At 39.9% G+C, this 20,277-nt stretch overlaps 1 protein-coding gene across 4 annotated transcripts in view; it reads right to left on the bottom strand.

The window, feature by feature from the left end:
* Positions 1 to 20,277, bottom strand: part of LOC148412620 (regulator of G protein signaling 6-like) — a 41,323-nt gene that overhangs the window by 8,991 nt on the left and 12,055 nt on the right. For all 4 annotated transcript variants that reach the window (XM_088433072.1, XM_088433074.1, XM_088433073.1 and 1 more), the window contains exons 4-7: positions 3,387 to 3,486; positions 2,121 to 2,171; positions 1,938 to 2,044; positions 992 to 1,043 (exon numbers count right to left, since the gene is read on the bottom strand). In XM_088433072.1, coding sequence (XP_088289198.1) covers positions 992 to 1,043; positions 1,938 to 2,044; positions 2,121 to 2,171; positions 3,387 to 3,486 — 310 coding nt within the window. The remainder of the gene's footprint in view (positions 1 to 991; positions 1,044 to 1,937; positions 2,045 to 2,120; positions 2,172 to 3,386; positions 3,487 to 20,277) is intronic.

Raw genomic sequence — 20,277 nt, 5'->3', positions numbered from 1 at the left:
TACGAAAGGGAGTTATTACTTTAGTACTTAATCACACAGTGATTGAGTCCTCTAACATTTTTAACTGATCAAAAATAGGTACTAAAGTATGAATGTAGTGGATTAATTCATTACTTAATGAAATATAATTGATAAAAAAAAATACTAAATAAATCCCCAAAGTAATTGAGTATATAATTATTTTAGTTGTGAATTAAAGTAATCAGTTACTTTGGCACTTTAAGTAATCGAAAATTGATTACTCAAGTACATAAGTAGACTACTTGTGTACATAACTACCTAAAATAATTCTTACTTTAGTACTTGATTTCTTTAACATGACTTGTTTACCTAAAGTAATTGATTATTTTAATTCTAGTTCTTAATTTGTTTTAAATCAATTTGTTTTTGTTCTATAGCCGTCAACCCTAACCCCTAACCTTACCTAAAATAATTCTTACTTTAGTATTTGATTTCTTTACCATTATTTACCTAAAGTAATTGATTTTTAATTCTAGTCCTTAATTTGTTTTGAATTTGTTTTTGTTCTATAGCCGTTAACCCTAACCCCTAACCCTACCTAAAATAATTCTCACTTTTAGTACTTGATTTCTTTAAAACATTACTTATTTAACTGAAGTAATTGATTAATTCTAGTCCTTAATGTTTTGAATTAGTTTTTGTTCTATAGCCATCAACCCTAACCCCTAACCCTACCTAAAATAATTCTTACTTTAGTACTTGATTTCTTTATCATTTACCTAAATTGATCATTTTAATTCTAGTCCTTAATTTGTTTTAAATTTGTTTTTTTCTATAGCCGTTAACCCTAACGCCTAACCCTACCTAAAATAATTCTTTAGTACTTGATTTCTTTAACATCATTTACCTTAAGTAATTGATTAATTCTAGTCCTTAGTTTTAAATTAATTCTTTTTATTCTATAGCCGTCAATGGCAGTGAACGAATTCATAGGCTAACTCGAATTAGGGAGCGTAAGAGTGCGACTCACCATAATCGGTGTTCTCAGGCTCCCAGCAGTTTGAAGGCCAGAAGTACGGAGACTAGAAACAAAGGAATACAAAATTGTTTTTCTTCTCATACGCGCATGCAATCTTATGAGCGCCACTTGTCATTTTTTTCCCCCCCCCACCAATTCGGAGTTTGATGCTCCCTGTCGCTCCCGTGGAGAAGCGCTAGCTACATTCCGCCGCTATCCATATTTAATTATCCCTCGCAAGCGATGTAACGCACAAGTTGGATGAATAATGCACGGCTCCTATCGCGCATGCAACCTTAATGGCGGCGCGGGATTACAACTTGCTGATATTTCGACGCCTTTTTCAGTTTTGGGCCACGTTTCGCCAGGGGGAAACGGATGAGGGTTTTGCTTGTTTTGATAATGCATGAGCATGCCGTTACTTGGAATTGAAGTGGACAAGAGGCATCGCTTCTAATAGCCAGAAACAGATGCTGATCATTAAATCTCACTGTGTGGAGCGACGCCCGCTGTAAAAGGTTACTGCTCAAGAGTTTTGTTTTTTATTCCCCCAAACGGATTCTCGCTGGCGCGTTAATATACTGTGCCAGTGGTTCTCAGATGAGGGTGCTTGAAAGAACTTCAGGTGGTACTCGAGACTAAATAAAAAAAACGTGCAAAAATCATTTAAATTATTGAATTAGTTTCAGGAAAATCTAAGGTCAAACAAATTGTGTTCAGTAGGTTATTCTATTCCATTATTTAAAAAAACCAGCTTCTCCCCCATGCTAGAATGGATTGACCCAACTTGTAATGTGCTACCACTCGTTACCTGTCAAGATAATGATTTATTTTTGTGAACACGTCTACGATCATCCCAAAAGGACACTCAGGTGAAAATTTCTCTTGGGACAAATGTTAATAAATGGTTTATTTTTGTTGTTGCGTGGCCTACAAAGGCACGGGGCGATTGGATCACCTGGAAGCGGTAAAGAGTTCCGTCGTCTTTGAGCGCCAGGACGTGGTCGGAGATGGGGAAGATGTAGCCGTGAGCGGCGATCAGACTCCCCAAGTGGATGGCCTCAGCTGCGGGGACACGGCAGCCTTTTTAAAAGCCGCCGCCGTCGTGTTTTTGCATGTGACGACTTGGCCGTGCGCTTACCTGTATCGTCTATGGAGAGATTTTTCATCAGCCACTGAATAATGTCCGCCCCTGTTGAGAGAGAGAAAGAAAAATCGCTATAAACGGGTCACGGCAACATGCCTGGAACGCTTTTCGCAAAAGTTGCAATCCAAAGAGAAATTGGCTTGGGTTCCAGGTCACAATGGTGGAAAAACGGCCATTTTGCAGGACTTTTGTGCATTAAGGCTGAAATAAGTTGCACTTTAGCGTGCATTTCTTTGACTTCCTAGTTGTGCATCATAATTTTCACATCCTAAAAATACACTAATTCGTGATTCTCAAATGGGGGACTTGAAGGAACTCCAGGGGGTAGATTTTAAAGAAAAACAAACATGTAAACATCCCTTAAAAATAATGATTGACTTCATTTTTTCAGCAAAATATAAGTTTAGAACAAATTGTTATTCAATGTCATTTTTAAAATCCAGAATCTCCATTACTGTAGAATGGTTCGACCCAACTTGTCACGTGCCACCTCTCGTTACCTGTCATTTATTTTTGTGAACACATCTCGACTATGATCCCAAAAATTGAATATTTTTCTGTGGACAAATATTTATTCATAATTATTTTTGAGAACAGGTCTAACACTTAATTGTTACTTTTGGAGGGATTCACACTGTCCAACAGAGTTGACCTCTTTGAAATCTGCCTAGCAACAAGTGACTTTCCATGATGTGACAAGTTATATTGTGCTAGTGGATTAAATTTGTGAATTTCTGCAATAAATCAACAACTTTCTTATTTGATGTAAGAAACGAGAAAAGGACAATTAAAAATAGGGGCTGCAGTTTTTCCTTGTACGCCTACTATTCCGTATCACGTGAAAACGTCAGTGAGCGAAAAGCTGCGGGTCATAACCGTCTCAACGGGGAACAGCTTTCCCCGCTCGCGGACAGCATGATATTGCTTCACGTGGCCGCCGGTCTGACGAGTGACTCAAATCGCCGGGAGACACAGATGATTCATGGAAGGCACGCATGAAGGATTACGCTGCCTACACGCCAAAACGGCGGCGAGGCGAACGGCGGAATTTAAGCGCGACAAGGTCAGCGGCCCACGACGAAGTGACGAAGGTCTTACGGGCAACGGCATCACCGGTCTCCGGCTGTGACGGCCGCCATCTAAACGAGGCCCGAAAAGGTCAAGTTTGCGTTACGCGGGGTGACTCGTATGTTTGGACGCATTTATCAGCACATTAGCGAGGGCGGTGTCACTGATGCCGAACACGTACGATTAGCTCACCTGATACCACGCTGGGGATCTTGGACAGGAAGCTTTTGACGGTCCGGATGGACACGCCTCCAGATTTCTCATCTTGTATTCTTGTGACGATGTCTTCCATCTGGAAAATGGTACACATGTTGTTGAAACAGTTTTGGTAAAGCTGGATGTTTGGTTATTCCACAACAATAAAAATACTTTCCTATAACTGACCCAAAAAAGTTATTTCGTAACGGGAATTTTTCCTAAGTGGAGGCACTCTACATGTAAATAGCCTAATCCGTTCCAAGCCTTAAAAAAATGCTCACAAACCCTTTAAATTTATAATATTAATCGTAACTTAATGTGTAGTTCATTTATTAACCTTGAGTTTTAGGTCTTTTTATTTGTATGTTTTTATTTTATGTTTCCAGTGATCTAGCCTCATTTACAAGGCCACAGGAGCAATTATTTTGAGCATGTATTTTTGCCTTAGTTTAAGGTAATCCGACGTACGACCTGTGTGTTCTGCTAACATGCTAACGACGCTAACAAGACACACAGCACGCTAACTAGCGAGTGGCGATGATGAATGCCAGCTACATCTTTGAGACTTTGCCGATAGCTTCTCACGCCATGCTATCTTTGTTTGCTAGCTTAGCACAAGCTAGCATTAGTGGCAGCCCTACACTGTATCTATACAAAACAAAAACAAAATTGCTGTTTTTAATCCTGGCAACTAGTTTGCCAGAAAACCACTAAATTCCAGTAACGCATTTGACATTTACAGTTAAAAAAAAATTAGTGAATTGTTACAGTACATTTTGTAATTGTAGAAAAGATACGTTTTTTTGTTGAAAGAAAAGTACCGTTAATTACAGTAGTAACATTGATATTTGTGGTTAAAAAAAGGTTGCCAGACAAGTACTTTAAGCTTGAAGACATGCACAAAGTCAAAACAGCATCTTGGTAAGCCACATTTATGCTGAAAAGTACACAATTTGAATGAAAATTTTAATTTATAAGCAGTTTATGTACAGCACTGAATACCGCAAGTCAAGCAGAGGACTAATTAGCAAGCTTTCACAACAAATTTGACAGCGCATGACGACATGTTACTCAAAATGACTGTAAATCTCCCAGGGAGATCTCCACAAGTCTTGCGATCAATGCTTGGATGTTTACTTCATAATCAGCTTGACATTTGTACAAGCACCATCAGTACGCTTGACATCCCCGACATCAATTGGCGTCAATTCAGCTCCCCAGACGCGACAACTAAACCTGGCTCAAGTCCTTGCGCCCACGTGTAGTAATGGACCTCGGACTCGCGGCGGTGTGAGGGGAACTCGTTACCTGCCTTGGGGTTGTCGGCACCGGAGAAACTTTGGGCCCAGCAAACCGAAAGGGCACTTCCTATTGGACGTGTGCACTTAAATGGCGGCTATGGAGGAGCTTTGAGAGCGCAAGATAATGCCTCTTTCTTCCTCCATTATCTGGAGAACGCTTATGTATTCAGCAATACTAATGTATATATGTGTGCATGTGTATTTTACAAAAGGGTTATGCCTCCCAAATGTGTTGAAACTGATATATTCTAATTCGATTTAAAATACACAAATACATACTACAAACACACGCCTATATACTATACATACATGCACACATATGCATTATATACGTACACACATGCATTTATACGTACATGTACATATACATCCTGTATATACACACACATGCCAAAAAGCATAGAGTACTTGTACATACTGTTTATACGTGCACATACAGTATGTGCATTCACATATATACTGGGTATACACACATAAATTACCTACGAAAATGTATATATAAACACAGTAGCTGCAATTGAAAATCTAAAGCAAATACGCTGAGCAATAATTTACCCCCAAGAAATAAAGTGACAATACAGATTATACGGAAGTGTGGACGACGCATTTTTTTCAGGCAAACATAAGAAAATACTTAAGTACATTCAAAGTATACCAGAATCTCTAATGCATTTTTAATTTTGAACACGCTTGTGAATACGTCTGAATGTATTTGTCGGCTAAACGCTAAAAACAGTAGTTCCCAACATGCCAAAATAACCTTTCAGCATTCAGCTTACAAATGTGTTCGAACGCATTTGCAAGTACGTTTGAACGTATTTAAAGTGTTCACGTGTTTGCAAATAAGTCTGAAAGTACACAAATATATTTGAACACTTGCAATACATTTGAGCATAACTATAAGCCAAAAACAGCATTTGTTCCCATAATGCTCTACTTGTGAACACACCGTGGCATTATGGGAACAAATACTGCGTTTTCTGTACTTTAAGCATTTTCACATGCGCTCAAATGTGTCAGTAAAATAAGTACAACAGCACAGCGCGGTTCTTTTGACAAGAAAACCAAAGTAAATAGACAAAATGGAACATTTCCCCCCAACGGCGTGCTCCATTTCAGGCATAGGGATAGGCTAACATTAATCAAGCTATCGCTACTACTTTAACTAGACGACAAACAGGAAATCCATCTTCAGGGCTCACGTGTGACCTTAGCGTGTGATTTAGACGTGTTAGAAAAACTAATTAAAGCCCCGTGCCCTTTTCAAACCGGGCTGGTCGGTAATGAAGCTATTAAACCGGCCCGGTGTCGCGCAATGAGATGAGAGTATAAATTGGGAGGCGTCCGCCGCCACCCGTGACCCCACTAGAACAATCAACGTTCACCAGATTCTACCTCGCACGTTTTCCATAATTGGTTTGTGCTCAACTGCAGACTTGTTTCTAATATACGGAATTATTCGCCCGCTTGCAATCGAGTTGTTTAGCTGATATTAATTTTCAATAAATACAATTTCGATTACTTTAAAAGCCAAAGATTCGAAAAGTTAGCTCATTTTTTTGCAGAAAGTTGAATGGGTGGTTTACAAGAGGTACGGTAAGAACTTAATTTGCCTTTTAAAGGGATAATGTATTTTAAAAAAGTTCATATTTGTTCTTTAAGTGTAACTTTAAGACAAAAACTGCGCCCATTTTGGACGTTTTTATCCTGTCGCTTGAAAATATTTGAAAAAAAAAAAAAGAAATTCCTGGGTTTGAGCGCCTGGACACTTAAAAAGGTTAAATTACAATTTTGGGATTCAATGATGCAATTTGAATTTTTTTTTTTGGTACAATCTAATACTTTTAAAACATTTCCCCCCACCAATCACATGACCAACAGGTGAGCAATGATTGGTCATTACTCATGCACAGCAAGGTGACAAAGTCGTTTTTTTTTTTTTTTTAAAAAAGATGTAATTCCCAAAGATGTAATTTTAAGTTTTTACTGATGAAATGGGTAAGAAGTGTCATGAAATTATCGCATTCAATTCCAAATACGTCATTTTACGTTAAGTATCCCGACATTCAAGCCCAGGTATTTATTCACATATTTAAGTGTTATGATAAAGGAATGTCGAAAATTGACTGGTCAAAACTCATCTTATGTAACTGAGAAATCAATCTTCCTCAAATGGTGTTAGGAAAAAAAAAAAAAAAAAAAAAAAAAAATCTAAGTTACCGTTTATAGGATGCACCCACACTTTTAGCCTTCATTTTTATAGAAAAAAAAAAAAAAAGTTATATTTGGGGATACATGCAGTCACCATCGGTGAAATTTCAGCTCCCTAGTCTCTCTTTCCAATGCTTTCTCATCATTTAAAATCAGTTAAAAAGGTAATCTGCGAGAATTTTGGGGTGTTGACGTCCCTTTAACACTCGCGTCCAACAAATTCCCACTTTGCTTCAATATTTCGCTATAAAAGCATAAAGCAGTGTTAAAAACATGAAACGCGTCTGCAGCTCGGTGACAAATGCCGCCCCCCCCCCCCCCCCCCCCCCCCCGAGTGCCATTTTGACCTCTGAGACATACTGGGTGAATAATGAATGTGTTCCAGCTGGTGTGTGATGCTCTGCGGGGTGAGGTGAGAATCACCCCCCCCCCCCCCCCCCCCTCCAAAAAAAAAAAAAAAAACCTGACACACACACACACACACACACACACACACACACACAGCTTCAGGTTGCCAAGTCATGATGAGAATCTGACAGTGCATTGCGAGGCGCATCACAACAGATTGAGACTTGAGAGATGTGTGTGTGTGTGTGTGTGTGTGTTAGGGACTCCATGTGCATCCTCATAATATAATGTACAAACACACACACACACACACACACACACACACACACACGTCAATTCTTAGTAAGCACAAGCAAAGCCAACACGACGTTCACTCAGCCGTGTATTTTATGAAATTGCCAAAGCCACTTTTTTTTTTTTTTGCACCGCAATCAACTCCTGCAGCTGAAATAGCGAGGCCAATAGCTTTCATTATAATCCCCGTAATCATTTGTCACCACGGATTGTAAAAAGCACTAAAGTTAATTGAGTGAATGCAGCTGGCCAAGACCAAATCCCTCAAATGCGGAGGATGTCGCTTGGTCAGATGCTAAGTTGGGTGCGTTTACCGCAAAACTGTTGAAAGCGCGTTTGTGCATTGTATTCCTTTGACAAAAGGCTTTTTTTTTTTTTTTTTTTTCCTCCTTGGTGCAAGAAAATAAAGTTAAAAACGGAGAAAGTCAACCATGAGGGGGATAGACCAAAAACATAGGAAAAAAAAAAAAAAAAACAATTGGCAGGACTTGTTTTTTGGGACTTTTATAAAAAAAATATGAACGATACACACATTAAAAAATGTGCATAAAGATACTTCATTATGATTATTTATAAAGAATGACTTTGTAGAAATTAAAAAGGTTTTACTCCAACTATTTTCACGTTCCTTTTCAAAACATTTCAAAACTTAAATATTTAAGAATGACTAGAAAACAGATATGTTCTTAAACATAAAAGTCAAAAAATGTAGACAATAAGCTGGGTGATATGGTGTTAAAAAAAAAAAAATCTTCAATCATCCTGGAAGATTACTAAAGATCAGAATTAACCCCAAACATTCATTTGTTTATCAAAAAATGAAATTCAGTTAAAAATAAACAGCTAATGAATAACTGTTTTAAAAGGCCAAGTTCATTTTTCTTGCTATTTTTAGCTGTAAATTTTAAATTTTTTTGTATATGTAAAACGTTATGTACATTTAACATTTCAAAAACGTTTTTTTTTTTTTTTTTTTTTTTTATAATCGCTGTCAACAAAGTGGCATCACCATTGCATATGGATGATCAATCGACCAATCATGGCTCACCTGTTGGTCACGCGACGTTCATAAGATGAACCGCGATTGGTCGTTATGAGCCTTTCAATCCCAAAGACGTAAATTTACGCGGTTTTAAGATCCCAGACATTCAATGGCGGGAACTTTCAAGTGTCTCAAAATGGCTGCTCTGAAAAGTGCTAATCAAAACATTACCTTTTTACTGGTTTAAAAAAATAAGGCCAAATAAGTCGACTATCCCTTTAAAACGGCAGAACTTGATTGGCAACGGCAAGTTAACGACCCCGAGCCCCAGGAAAGCCCGCCCGGAACGCCGCGGCCCACTTCCAAGCCAACGCATGTAAACATTGGCTCAGCGAGTGTTGATGAGGACACCGGCGGCTTGCCCGGGCCAGTTGAAGATCCCCCGAAGAGGAGGATTCAAAACCAACCGCTGTTTGTGTGCGTCTCCACGGCGACGCCTTGATAAGCGGAGCCAAGTAATTAAAAGTATGTCAACTTCCAGCTCCATCCAAGCTGGCTAGCTTGACTAAAGGAGATAAAACTTTGAGTTCTGGATTTTCAACGTCAACTCGGTTCCTTTAAAAATTGTAAATATATGACTGGTTTGTTTAAGCTGGTGTTAAAAGAAAAAGAAGTTTTAATAACCGCTAATAAATGGGACAATAACTGAATTTCAATGTGTCACCCACTTCTGGGACAGGAATAGATGAAATTTTTACCAAGGACACCCTCAGTGCCCTTTTTCGATCTTACAAGGTGGCTCTGGAATTTATTTTACATGATTTCACAATTTAGGGTGCCTCTAAATGGACATTCGTGGAAACAGTGCAGTTTGACACTATGGGGAGACTAGTGATATGGTATCACTGGTGCTTGCAGAGTTGACTCAACTGAGTTGACAAAAGTATATGGCAATGGCTGTTTTTTTTTTTTTAAACCTTGGTACTCATGGAGGACAGGGGGGACGTCTTTGTCTTAACCAATTTGGACCTAAGGGCACGGCACGTTAGCATGTCTAAACCAATGACTATGTTGAATTTTGATGGTGTCATCCATTTCTGGGAGACAATTAGACAAAACTTCACCAAGCACACCTCTGTCCCCTTTTTAGATCTTATAAAATAGCTCTCAAAATTAAAACTACGCAAAGAAAAGTGCTCATTTGTGATCAAAAACACATTGACTTGCTTTCCGTATAACATTAAGGGTTACTTGAGATGACTTATTTCGAAAATATCACATTTTGCAGGATTTGGGGTGCCTCAGTGGACATTTGTGGAAACGCGGTGCAGTTTGACAATAACACGGTATCACTAGCGCTTGCAGAGTTGACTCAACTGACTTGACTGAAACTTAAATGGCAATTGCGGTTTTTTGCTTTCTTAAACCTCGCTATAAGGAGGTCTGCGATAAAACTAGCGTACCAAAGATGGAGCGCCGTATCTCGTTAAGAATAACGCACGGTTATCAGAGAGTCGGAATCTAATATGGACCCGTGCCAAAAAAGCAGCCAATCCACGGGAGCACGGGGGTCACCTTGCTGCTGATGAGACTCGAGGAGGACGGAAAAAGATGTTCTCTCCTCTTGTAATTGTCTGTTGTTAGCTACTCCGCGCGTTGCTAAGGGCCCGAGTGGAGCAAAAACAGGAGTCCGCACTGATAGTCCACTCAGAAACAAAGTGCCCCGCGCAGATAGGAGAGGACGGGGGCGGGGGGAGGCTTGCTAATAAAAGAGCAGCTGTCTGAAATGAAGTGTATCAGCGGCGTCCCGATTTTGCGCCGAGCACCATGAAGGGGGGGCCCCCGTCAAAAATGAATCACCGCTAGCAAAAAGGTCATTTGCTAGGGGGGGAAGCGCATCACATTAGTTCACCGGGGAGATTGCTTACTCAAACGAGCCATGCAAAAGCAATTTCTATTCACCGAGGCCCGCTATCACCTCAAACACCTTGCGGGGCCCCTTCCGCAATTACCGCACCTGAGAGGCTAGCTTAACTTTACATCACGCGTATGCTGGAGGAGTCCGACAAGTGACGTAAAACGGAAAGGGGGAGGCGAACGCTAACGGGAAGCGGAACATGTGGAAGGGAGGCTGAAGTGGGGCCCCTGTGGGTTACCGAGATATCCTTGAACCAGAGCAGCTGAAGCGTTAGGAGCTTTTTCGACACTTCATTTTTGTCTGGTAATGTGGATATTAGTAAGAACGTCACATCCGTGCCATCTGGTATTAACGGTATTAAAAAAAAAAAAGTCATGCAAACACAATGTAAATTTGACTATAAGCTACAGCTTTTTTCTTATGATTTGAGCCCTGCGGCTCATAGTCTAGTGCATCTTATCCGAGGCTTTTTTTTGTGTTTGTTTTGTTTTCTCGAAATCAGCTGACCGACAGGTAAAGCAAATGTGTGTATCTGTTGAATGCCTCAATTTATGAAACTACGAAAAATAACCGAAAAGATGTGAATCAACAGCTGTGCTCCAAGTTAAAAAAACAGTATTAAAAAAATAGAAATGTATAAAATGAAAAAGATCTTGTAGGAAAGTGTCACATGTGTGTGTGTGTGTATCTATATCTATCTATCTCGTCTATCTCTATATCTACGTATATCTATAATCTCTATATATCTATCTATAATCTCTATATATCTCTATATCTTTATATATGTGTATGTGTGCGAATTATGCTAATTTGTTTATATGAGTTGAAGTAAGTTATTCTAATGTTCCGTTATGAAAATATGTTGGTGCTAACCATACAGGCTTGTTGAGTGTGATAAGATGTTGCTGTAAGAAGGCGTGAAAAAAGTAAACAAAAACTCTTATACCATCTCTCTGCGGAAAAGTTTGAGGTCACGACCTGCGGCTTACAGTCTGCTGCGGTTTATGTGTGACAAAAATTGTGGTTTTTGCTCAATTTTTGTTGCTAAGGCTTACGTGACTTATAGTATACATATTTGAAGATCACATGATCAGGAATCGGACATTTTTTACCTGATTGGAATTGGGGGGTGATTATGGTTAAATTTTCAGTTTTGTATTATACCTGCCAAATAAATCTTATTTAGCCATAGAAAAATGTTGAGTAACATGTTAATATTCTGTCATAAATTTGATAACTAAATATGTTCTTGTGCAACGAATACCATTGTTACCAACTCAATTCATGAGCGTCACATGACCAACAGTCGAGCTGCGTTTGGTCAGTACTCAAATCTCGCAAGCGGAAAAAAAAAGTCAAAGAGGTATTCACCAAGCCTAAAAATTAATAATAAGTATAGTAAGTAATAATAAGTATACAATTCCTAAACTTTTTTTTTTTTTTTTTTAATCCATACGGTACAATACCAAATACAACTTCCCCATGAATGTTGTTTCTATTTATTGGCCAGTAAACTCCTGCTCCGGGCTCTGTCACAGTACGAGCGTTACGCAACATTGACGCTTCACCGTGAAGAAGAAAGCGGAGGAGCGCGCGACAGCGTCGGCCGTCAGCGGATAACGCCGAGCTATTTTGAGGACGCCGGGAGGGAAGACGTTCACGGCGGAAAGCCGCTACGGGAGCCTCGCGCTCGGCACAAGTCGCTTTATCTCCTTGCCGATTTAGAAGCCGGCCCGAGCGAGAGGCGGGCGGATTTCGGTTCCGCTTCCCCGCGCCCGATGCGTCTTCATTTCGAGACTCCCGGTGTGACGTCTGCGCACGATTGGTTTGGGCTGCTCAAACCTCAGAACCATCGGTTTCACGTTCATCCCTAATGTCTCCACACTTGCTGGTCGGCGAGGTCCGCCGGTAATTGGGTTAGCGAGAAAGGTAAAAAAGAAATGAACCGCGCCCATTTCTGGAGGTGACGACAAAGAACTTAAATGAGGTTTTGAATTATGGTCCGATAAAAATGATCATGATTTCGTATGAAATATCTGCATTCAACCGGTTATCAAATACCGTATTTTTCAATATATATGTATACATATATATTGTACATAGACACACAAATAATGTACACGTCAAAAAAACTACAATACAAAATCAATCTACCGTATTTTCCACACTATAAGGCGCACCCTCAATTAATGACATTTTAAAACCTTTTCCATATATAAGGCGCAGTGGATAAGGCGCACCCTCAATCAATGACAAAACTTTTTCCATATATAAGGCGCACCGGATTATAAGGCGCACCTTCAATTAATGACATTTTAAAACTTTATTAAATCACAATATAGTAAAACTCAAAGTAATAAGTCAAATAACTCTAAACTCTATGCATAAAAATGCAATGTCAATGTGATCAACCTTGTTCAAGTGTAAACACACAAAAGAAACAGCTAAAGCTAACTTTATCAATTCATTCCACATCTACCAATCCCAATCTCAATATTGATCCATATACAAGGCGCACCGGATTATAAGGCGCACCATCAGCTTTTTTTTTTTTTTTTTAAAATAGGCTTTTAGGTGTGTCTTACAATGCGGAAAACATGGTATATACAATTTTTATAGTTTGAAACGTTTTGAGGAAGGCCATTGATTCACTCTCATTTCTATTTCATTTGCTTTCCCCGCGGATTGTTCCTTGGTGGCGACTGGGCTATAAGCCGCAGGGCTCAAATGATGAGAAAAAAGTTGCGGTTTATAGTCAGAAAAACGCAGTATACATACTTTATACAGCTACGCTGGCAGTAAAACACACCAGAGACTGCTCATCGATAGTATGTGTGCGGAGAACCTTTAACAACTAATCCAAATGATGGTAATCAATTGTTCCTGTCCCTTCTGCCATATGTTCCTGGCGGGAGACTTTCTATGTTCAGCATCTCCTCCATGCTTGCGTGTAATCAGCTCAGGTTTTCTCGACCTTTCAATGTGCATAGACTTCCTGTCATGGCTGCTGGCGTGAGCAATAGCTGCAATTTTATTTATTTAATATATATATATATATATATATATATATATATATTAGAAAGACAAAACATGAATTTAATCTCCATTTTGGGATTTTAGAAACACTCCTTACAATCTATGAATGTTAAGTTTGTTAAAACTATTAAAAAAAATGTTTGTGTGAACGTTCGCACAGGAATCATTTTTGAAGAGTTTAAAAATGTAATGTTAGTTGGGTTTATTATTTTGGTTAAAAATTCAAATCATTATCGCCCAGAATGACTAGAGGGCATAGCATTTATTAAAAATGAATCCTTAATAAACCAACATTTTAAAAATGCAATAATTTTTTGTAAAATGCAAAGCATGATGTCCCAAGCTAGGTCAAATTTGCGGGCGTTGAGCAGTACGTATGACCAATAATTGGCAAAATTGACAAATTACTAAGCAAAAACTGTCAATATTGATACTATGCTTCTGAATATGAGATGCGACTTCATTTTTAACCATAATTATAAAAAAAATAATTAAAAACCAGAAAATCAATTCAAAGTTAGCATTAGCATTCCAAACTGGACCGCGCCGTTGTTGGCAACCTGATGGATATTTTTTTTTCCAAGCTCAATATCGCCGCGAAATTAAAGGCGGCGCGTTGCCTGCTGGGTGGCAAATTTCCAATGTCGGCTATAAAGCGGCGCTACCTCCAACGGGGCTGAGGTAATAAAAATCCGACGGCGGGAAATCTCACCCTCAAGCGCCATCCGGCCACAGGCGGACACGCAGTAATACGCTTTGGTGCCCTTAGTCCCTAAAAGGATGACTTGCCCCCCCGCAGAGGCGCTGGCCTTCATCACGCCGCCGCCCTCCCCGCTCTCAGCCCATCCGTCTCATTACGATGCTTTTATTGCCGTTTAATGAAACCGAACCGAGCCCGAAGTGGTCTGGGCCGAGCGCGCTCAATTTTCGCAAAGACTCAAACGTTCCAATCGATAGGCGGCCGCGCTTCTTTTTTGGCATTAAAGGCTTCGCTCACAGCTAATTGATTATCGATAATGGCAGCGAAGCAGCCGCGGGACCCGCTAATGCGCGCTCGGCGTCGGGGGAAAAATAAATAAAGCTTAAGGAAGCCAAAAAAATCAAGCCCGAAAGCCGGGATGTGAAACGGCGCCACCGCACCTGCTTCAATTATTCAAATCAAAACAGACCCCCTCGCCTTTTCAGATAATGGCCGAAAATCGGCAAGATGAAACTAATACGCCGGCCGGCGAAGGGAAGATTCATTGCCGCTCATTTTAGTCTGACTAATGGAAGCAACGACATCGCGGGGAACGTGAAGCAACGAGGCAATAAAACACAATTTCACGTCAGCGGCAGTTCAACAAATGGACGCCAGTCATGCATCTGATCACGTGAGGAGCACAATTCGGGTCCCGGGCTGAAGTTTTTCCACTAAGAACTAGACCAGGACATGGAAGTGGAGAAGCTTTCATATAGAGAAAAAAAAACAAAAAAACAACAACTCGTTTGGGACGCGGCTCTCAATGGCGACCCGATGACTCATCCCGGCTTCGGCCTTGACCCAAAGACCGCCGGCGAGTCACAACACGCGCGTCCGGGAGAACGCGGCCGCCGCTGAGTCACGGCCTCGCTAAATTGCGGGCCAGCTCATTTCTACTAAGCAACCGCCTTGGATGCGTCGCTAACTACAAGCAGGCCGTCTATTTATTTTATTTATTTTAAACAACATGGGGTAGACAAATGCCCGAAACACAATATGCAAGTATGGAGTTGTTCATGTGAGGCTAATTAGAATCCTTTTGAATGTGTAAACAAGTCTTGTAGTTTCAGGCCAAATGCTTAGATGAATAAATTGGAAATCCATGTACATAAATTACAAGGTACATTTCTTTTTTGTATGCCAACAATTCTTAGTGAACCATTCAAAACATCACATGTTTTGTTTTGAATAAACCATAGCTTGATAAAGAAAATGAATAGTGTTATATTCCTGGAAATTCCTTTAAGATACATTTTGAAAGGGGGGTTTTTAGTTTACACATTTTAGCCATTTTCAGCAGTAAAACGTTAAAATAATTTGTTGGACAGCGCACTTATTTCTCATGTATTATTAATACTTAAAAAAATAAAACAAAAAACATTTAGCCACTTCCTGTCGCCTAATGATGACATCAAATGTCAGGCCTCAGGTAACAACCAATCATGACTCTGCTTAATGTCACATGACCAATCCTAGAAAATCGGCGGAAGGGTATTTATATAACAACTTTATTTACAATGAAGGGATGGTAAAAAGTGTAAAAAAAAAAAAATGTCGATTAATCGACAAAAGCAATAATCGTTTACTACAATAACTGTTGGTTGCAGCCCGATATTGATTCGATATCCGCATTTTTCCGCAGTTTCCCTCCTTCAAAATGACCACTTTACATTTCAGGCAACAGCTCATTTTCAACAAGTCTTTTACCAAATTAATCCACTGACACCGATTAATCGGTTCGAGATTTAAAACTGCCAAAATGCTCGACTGAAAATGTCATTTCTTCAGTCATGAAATCAGATTATTTTTTGCATTGTCAGTTAAAAACAGAATGACTTTTTCACGACTAAGCACTTTTGTGCATTTCAATGGGTAAGTAGGAGAAAAAAAAAAATCAGCACTTAAATCGGCAATTAAAACCAAAACCACGTCGACTCCAAAATTTCAGTCAATTATGATGCTAACCCTCATCTTTAACTCTTCAGCGCAACTGCGGCCATTGCTGAGAAATCTTTCTTTCATCAGCATAACGAGGAGAGCGAAAATGGGCCAGGCCCCAACGAGGAACATTTTGCAAAACGGGACCCCCGAAGGTTTGAACAAGCAGCCCTGAAAAACGGGAAGGAAAGCCATTCCGGGCCGACGTTACGTAAGAGCGCTGCAGGTTTTGCAGCATCTGCGCTGTTAAATGTGCACATCATGCTGATATTTGCGAATTTATTCTGAATCATCACATCAGCCTCCGGAGATGCCGTTGCTCTCTAGGTCATCTCCGAGTAGAACGCTCTCGCTCCTTAATGTTCTTCTAAAATGTGTTATGCTTGGCAGTAAATGAACCGCGGTAGGATTCCGGTCTTCTTTTACAGTAATTCACTCAGACTACAAATGCTCAGCCTTCAAAAAGGACAAAAGCGTTTTATTAGTTAACGTTGCAGCCCTGGCTAGTGAAAGAGTTTTAGATAAATAATGAAACGCTCGAGTATTATTAGCAAGTAAAAAGCAGCTGAAGTAGTTGAGTATGATGCCTTAAATCAGTGTTTCAAGTACCCCCAGATTTGAAATAAAACATGCAAAAATCCTTTAAGAAATATTAAAATATTCAGTTAATTCAATGTTTCAGGAAAATATAAGTTCATAAAACCAAATTTTACGTTCGGTTTATTCAATTGTCCTATTTTTAAAACCCAGAATCTCCCATTACTGTAAATTGTCATGTGCCACCTCTCGTTACCTGTCAAGTTAATGATAAGGTATAAGGTGTGTCAATGATTTGCCATTTACTGAAGGTGTTCCTTACATAATTAATATTTTTCCATATGCTGTCACCGCATTATAAGGCACATAAAATAGAAGCTAAACATTTTGAAAGTTAAAAAAAATGCTAGAAATGGAGCTTCTAAGCAAACTCCTTTCAAATATGAGATTACCTACCCCGGTAATTTTTTTTTGACTTCTGAAGGATTTACATAGTCATGGGATACAATTCAAAAATCCTTTAAAATATATTAAAGTATCATTCAGTTAATTCAATGTTTCAGGAAAATATGGGTTCATAAAACCAATTTTATGTTCAGGTTATTCAATTTCCTAATTTTTAAACCCTAGAATCTCCCATTACCGTAGAATGGTTCGACCCAATTTGTCATGTGCCACCTCTCGTTACCTGTCAAGTTAATGATAAGGTATTAAGCTGTGCCATCAATGGCAATGATTTGCCATTTATTGAAGGTGTTCCTTACATAATTTAAATCTTTTCCATATGCTGTCACCGCATTATAAAGCACATAGAATAGAAGCTAAAGATTTTGAAAGTTAAAAAAAAAAAAGCTAGAAATGGAGCTTCTAAGCAAACTCTTTTCAAATATGAGATTACCTTGAACGGTAAATCTTTTTGGAATTCTGAAGGATTTACAGTGTCATTGAATACGATCCAAAACCCCCAAAATACGCCTCGTGGTTCACAGCGAGGTCAGCGACAAGTATGCATGCGGCAATATGACACATTTTAGCTATTATTTATTTATTTAAAATCCAGCTTTGTGGAATCTGCTGAGGGGTAACAGTGACCCAAGGTCAAGGTTCACAACCCCACTGAAGAACAGGACTTGCTGACTTTGCATCAACAGGACCTCACACTGCTGCAATTTGCATAAGTCTTTTTTTTTTTTTAACCAATAGCAGTAAAAGGGGGGGGGGGGGGGGGGGGTTGAATGTGTTACTGCTCAAATGCTTTTCTGACTGCAGGTAATTGGCCACGTGGGAAAATAGGCTGTCACCGGCAAATTCTCGTTAGCGTTTGCAACAAAACCACGTTAGATTTAATTTCATGCGCAACTCTGTGAAAATGTATTCTGATTTAGAACAACGTTTATGCAGGAGTGGAAACTAAAAAGAAAAAATGATTGCGCCGCTTGGCCGGTATGTGAGTGGGTTGTAACAAATGAGAATCGATAGTCATTGCAATAAATTAAAAAAAGGTAATTTAATTACAACAATGGGTGAAATGAGTCCGAACAATTTGCAGCAATATGCTAATTGTGAAAGCTTAAAAAAACACTTGATTTTGTATTCTGCGCTTGTTGTTGCAATTAGCAATGTTAGCATCAGTCAGTAGCTCTAAAAGGTAGCAATGTTAGCAGCTAGCAATACTCAATTCCCCCATATAGGCAGTCAGAAAACTTTTCAAAGACAGTAAAAAAATAAAAATAAAATAAAAAAAATAAAAAAACAGTAGCAATTTCTTGGTCCTGATCAATTTTTAGGCTAACTCAAACGCGCTGTTTTAATCAGCAAAATAAGCTGGTTTTTTTTTATTTTACTTTGTTTTATTTATGTAGTCTGCAGCAACGCATAAAAAAAACTTGATTATCTAGAAAAAAAACTATCCAAATACTTGATATTTTTTAAAATATTAAAAAATATTCCCATGTATTCATATGTACAGTGCATTTCTAAAAATGGCAATTAATGTAAAACTTTTAGCGAATGTAGTACTAAAGTAGTTGATTGCTTCACTGATTAAACATTAAAGTAATCCATTAAGTAAACAATTTCATAAATCGTTCAACACTTAATATTCAATTACTTTAGTACTTTAATTGAGTAGTGCAACATTGGCACTTAGTTGGCTAAAGTAATTGATTGCTCGAGTAGTTCAAGTTTACTTCACTACTTAATTTGTTTAATAACACATTTTTGGACCCTTCTTTAGCCAAAACATGCTAGTGAAAAATTCCCAGACAGCCAGGGCTTAAAGTTTCTAGGCTGCCTGAACCTGACAAAAATCTATTGAAATGAAAAGACATCCGAGATTCTGGTAAATCAGCGATAACTTTTTTTTTTTTAATACTAGCTATTCACAAGAAAGGACAGCATCGCATGACTTTGTTATCACGCATTTTCAAGCAACCCCGTGAGGTTCCCGAGTCGCGAAAAGAGCCGAGGGTCATTTCCAGTGCATCGCCACGTATCCGAAGAGCCTCCGTGTGCACGCCTAAAGCGCCTTTTCAGCAATGTGCCGAGCGGGAGGCTCAGAAATCTGTTGAGGGGGTCTGAAAGTGGGACGCGGCGGTCTCGCTCGCTGCAAGATGAATGGACGCTCCCTCTTCCAGACACATGCACAAAGCTTCCCATTAGCGGCAGCCAAAGCATCCCTAAAGAACTTTTACATCTCATTAGGAAGCCGCAAACAGTGGCGGCGCAAGTGGATGGACGCCCGTGGTCCAATAGAAAAGGCTTTTGGCACGGGACGCACTCTCCTCACTCAAAAAAAAAAAAAAAAATAAAACAACCTTTTATTTCACTCGGAGCAGCTCTCTAGGTGAATAATCCCGTCAACAGTGCGACCGCTGCCAAAACACTCTAAATCGTCATCCAATTATGATGCCTTTCCGCTGGACTTCCAGGATTTTGCTGCGTAGGGCAGCATTCGCGAAAGAGACAAAGCCGTACACTTGTTTTATCAGACCGTCGAGCCAATTTGGACGGCGGGCCTTGTTGGCACTTAGCACAGAGGCTTCAGTTAGATAAACGCTTCCATGGTGCGAAACAGACAGGGATAGCGCCATCATACATGATAAAGTACTGGCTGTGCTCGCAATTCTTGTCCTTAAGTGGCGTTGGGTGGGAAGCTAGAGCCGAGGTTAAGGCGGGTCCAGTGCTTGCTGACTCAGATTGTTTGATATTACCCAATTGCAATACAGTGGAGCATTCCGGACAAACATGGTTAGCTTACCCGTTTGCCGACTAGCCTGCCCAGTCGCCGGCTAGCGTGCACACCGGTGAGCTAGCTCACCTACTGGCCTAGCTTGCCCGTCAGCTAGCCTGCACGTCCTTTTCGCCGGCTAGCACGTCCACCTGCCAGCTACCTCGTCCACCAGCTAGCTTGCCTGACCCTCCGCCCTCTAGCTAGCCTGCCTGTCCTTCCGCCAGCTAGCTTGTCCGCCAGTTAGCTTGCTCGCCAGCTAGCCGTCTCCTCCGCCCTCTAGGTTGCCCGTCGGCTAGCCTGCCCACCGGCTAGCTGGTAAATAATCACGAAGCTCACTTGTTTTCTT

Source organism: Hippichthys cyanospilos, chromosome 14 (genome assembly GCF_059441005.1).
Source record: "Hippichthys cyanospilos isolate Australia breed blue-spotted pipefish chromosome 14, RoL_Hcya_1.0, whole genome shotgun sequence".
Taxonomy (NCBI): Eukaryota; Metazoa; Chordata; class Actinopteri; order Syngnathiformes; family Syngnathidae; genus Hippichthys; species Hippichthys cyanospilos.
The sequence above is the reverse complement of the archived record's forward strand: the minus strand, read 5'-3'. Positions and strand labels throughout refer to the sequence as shown.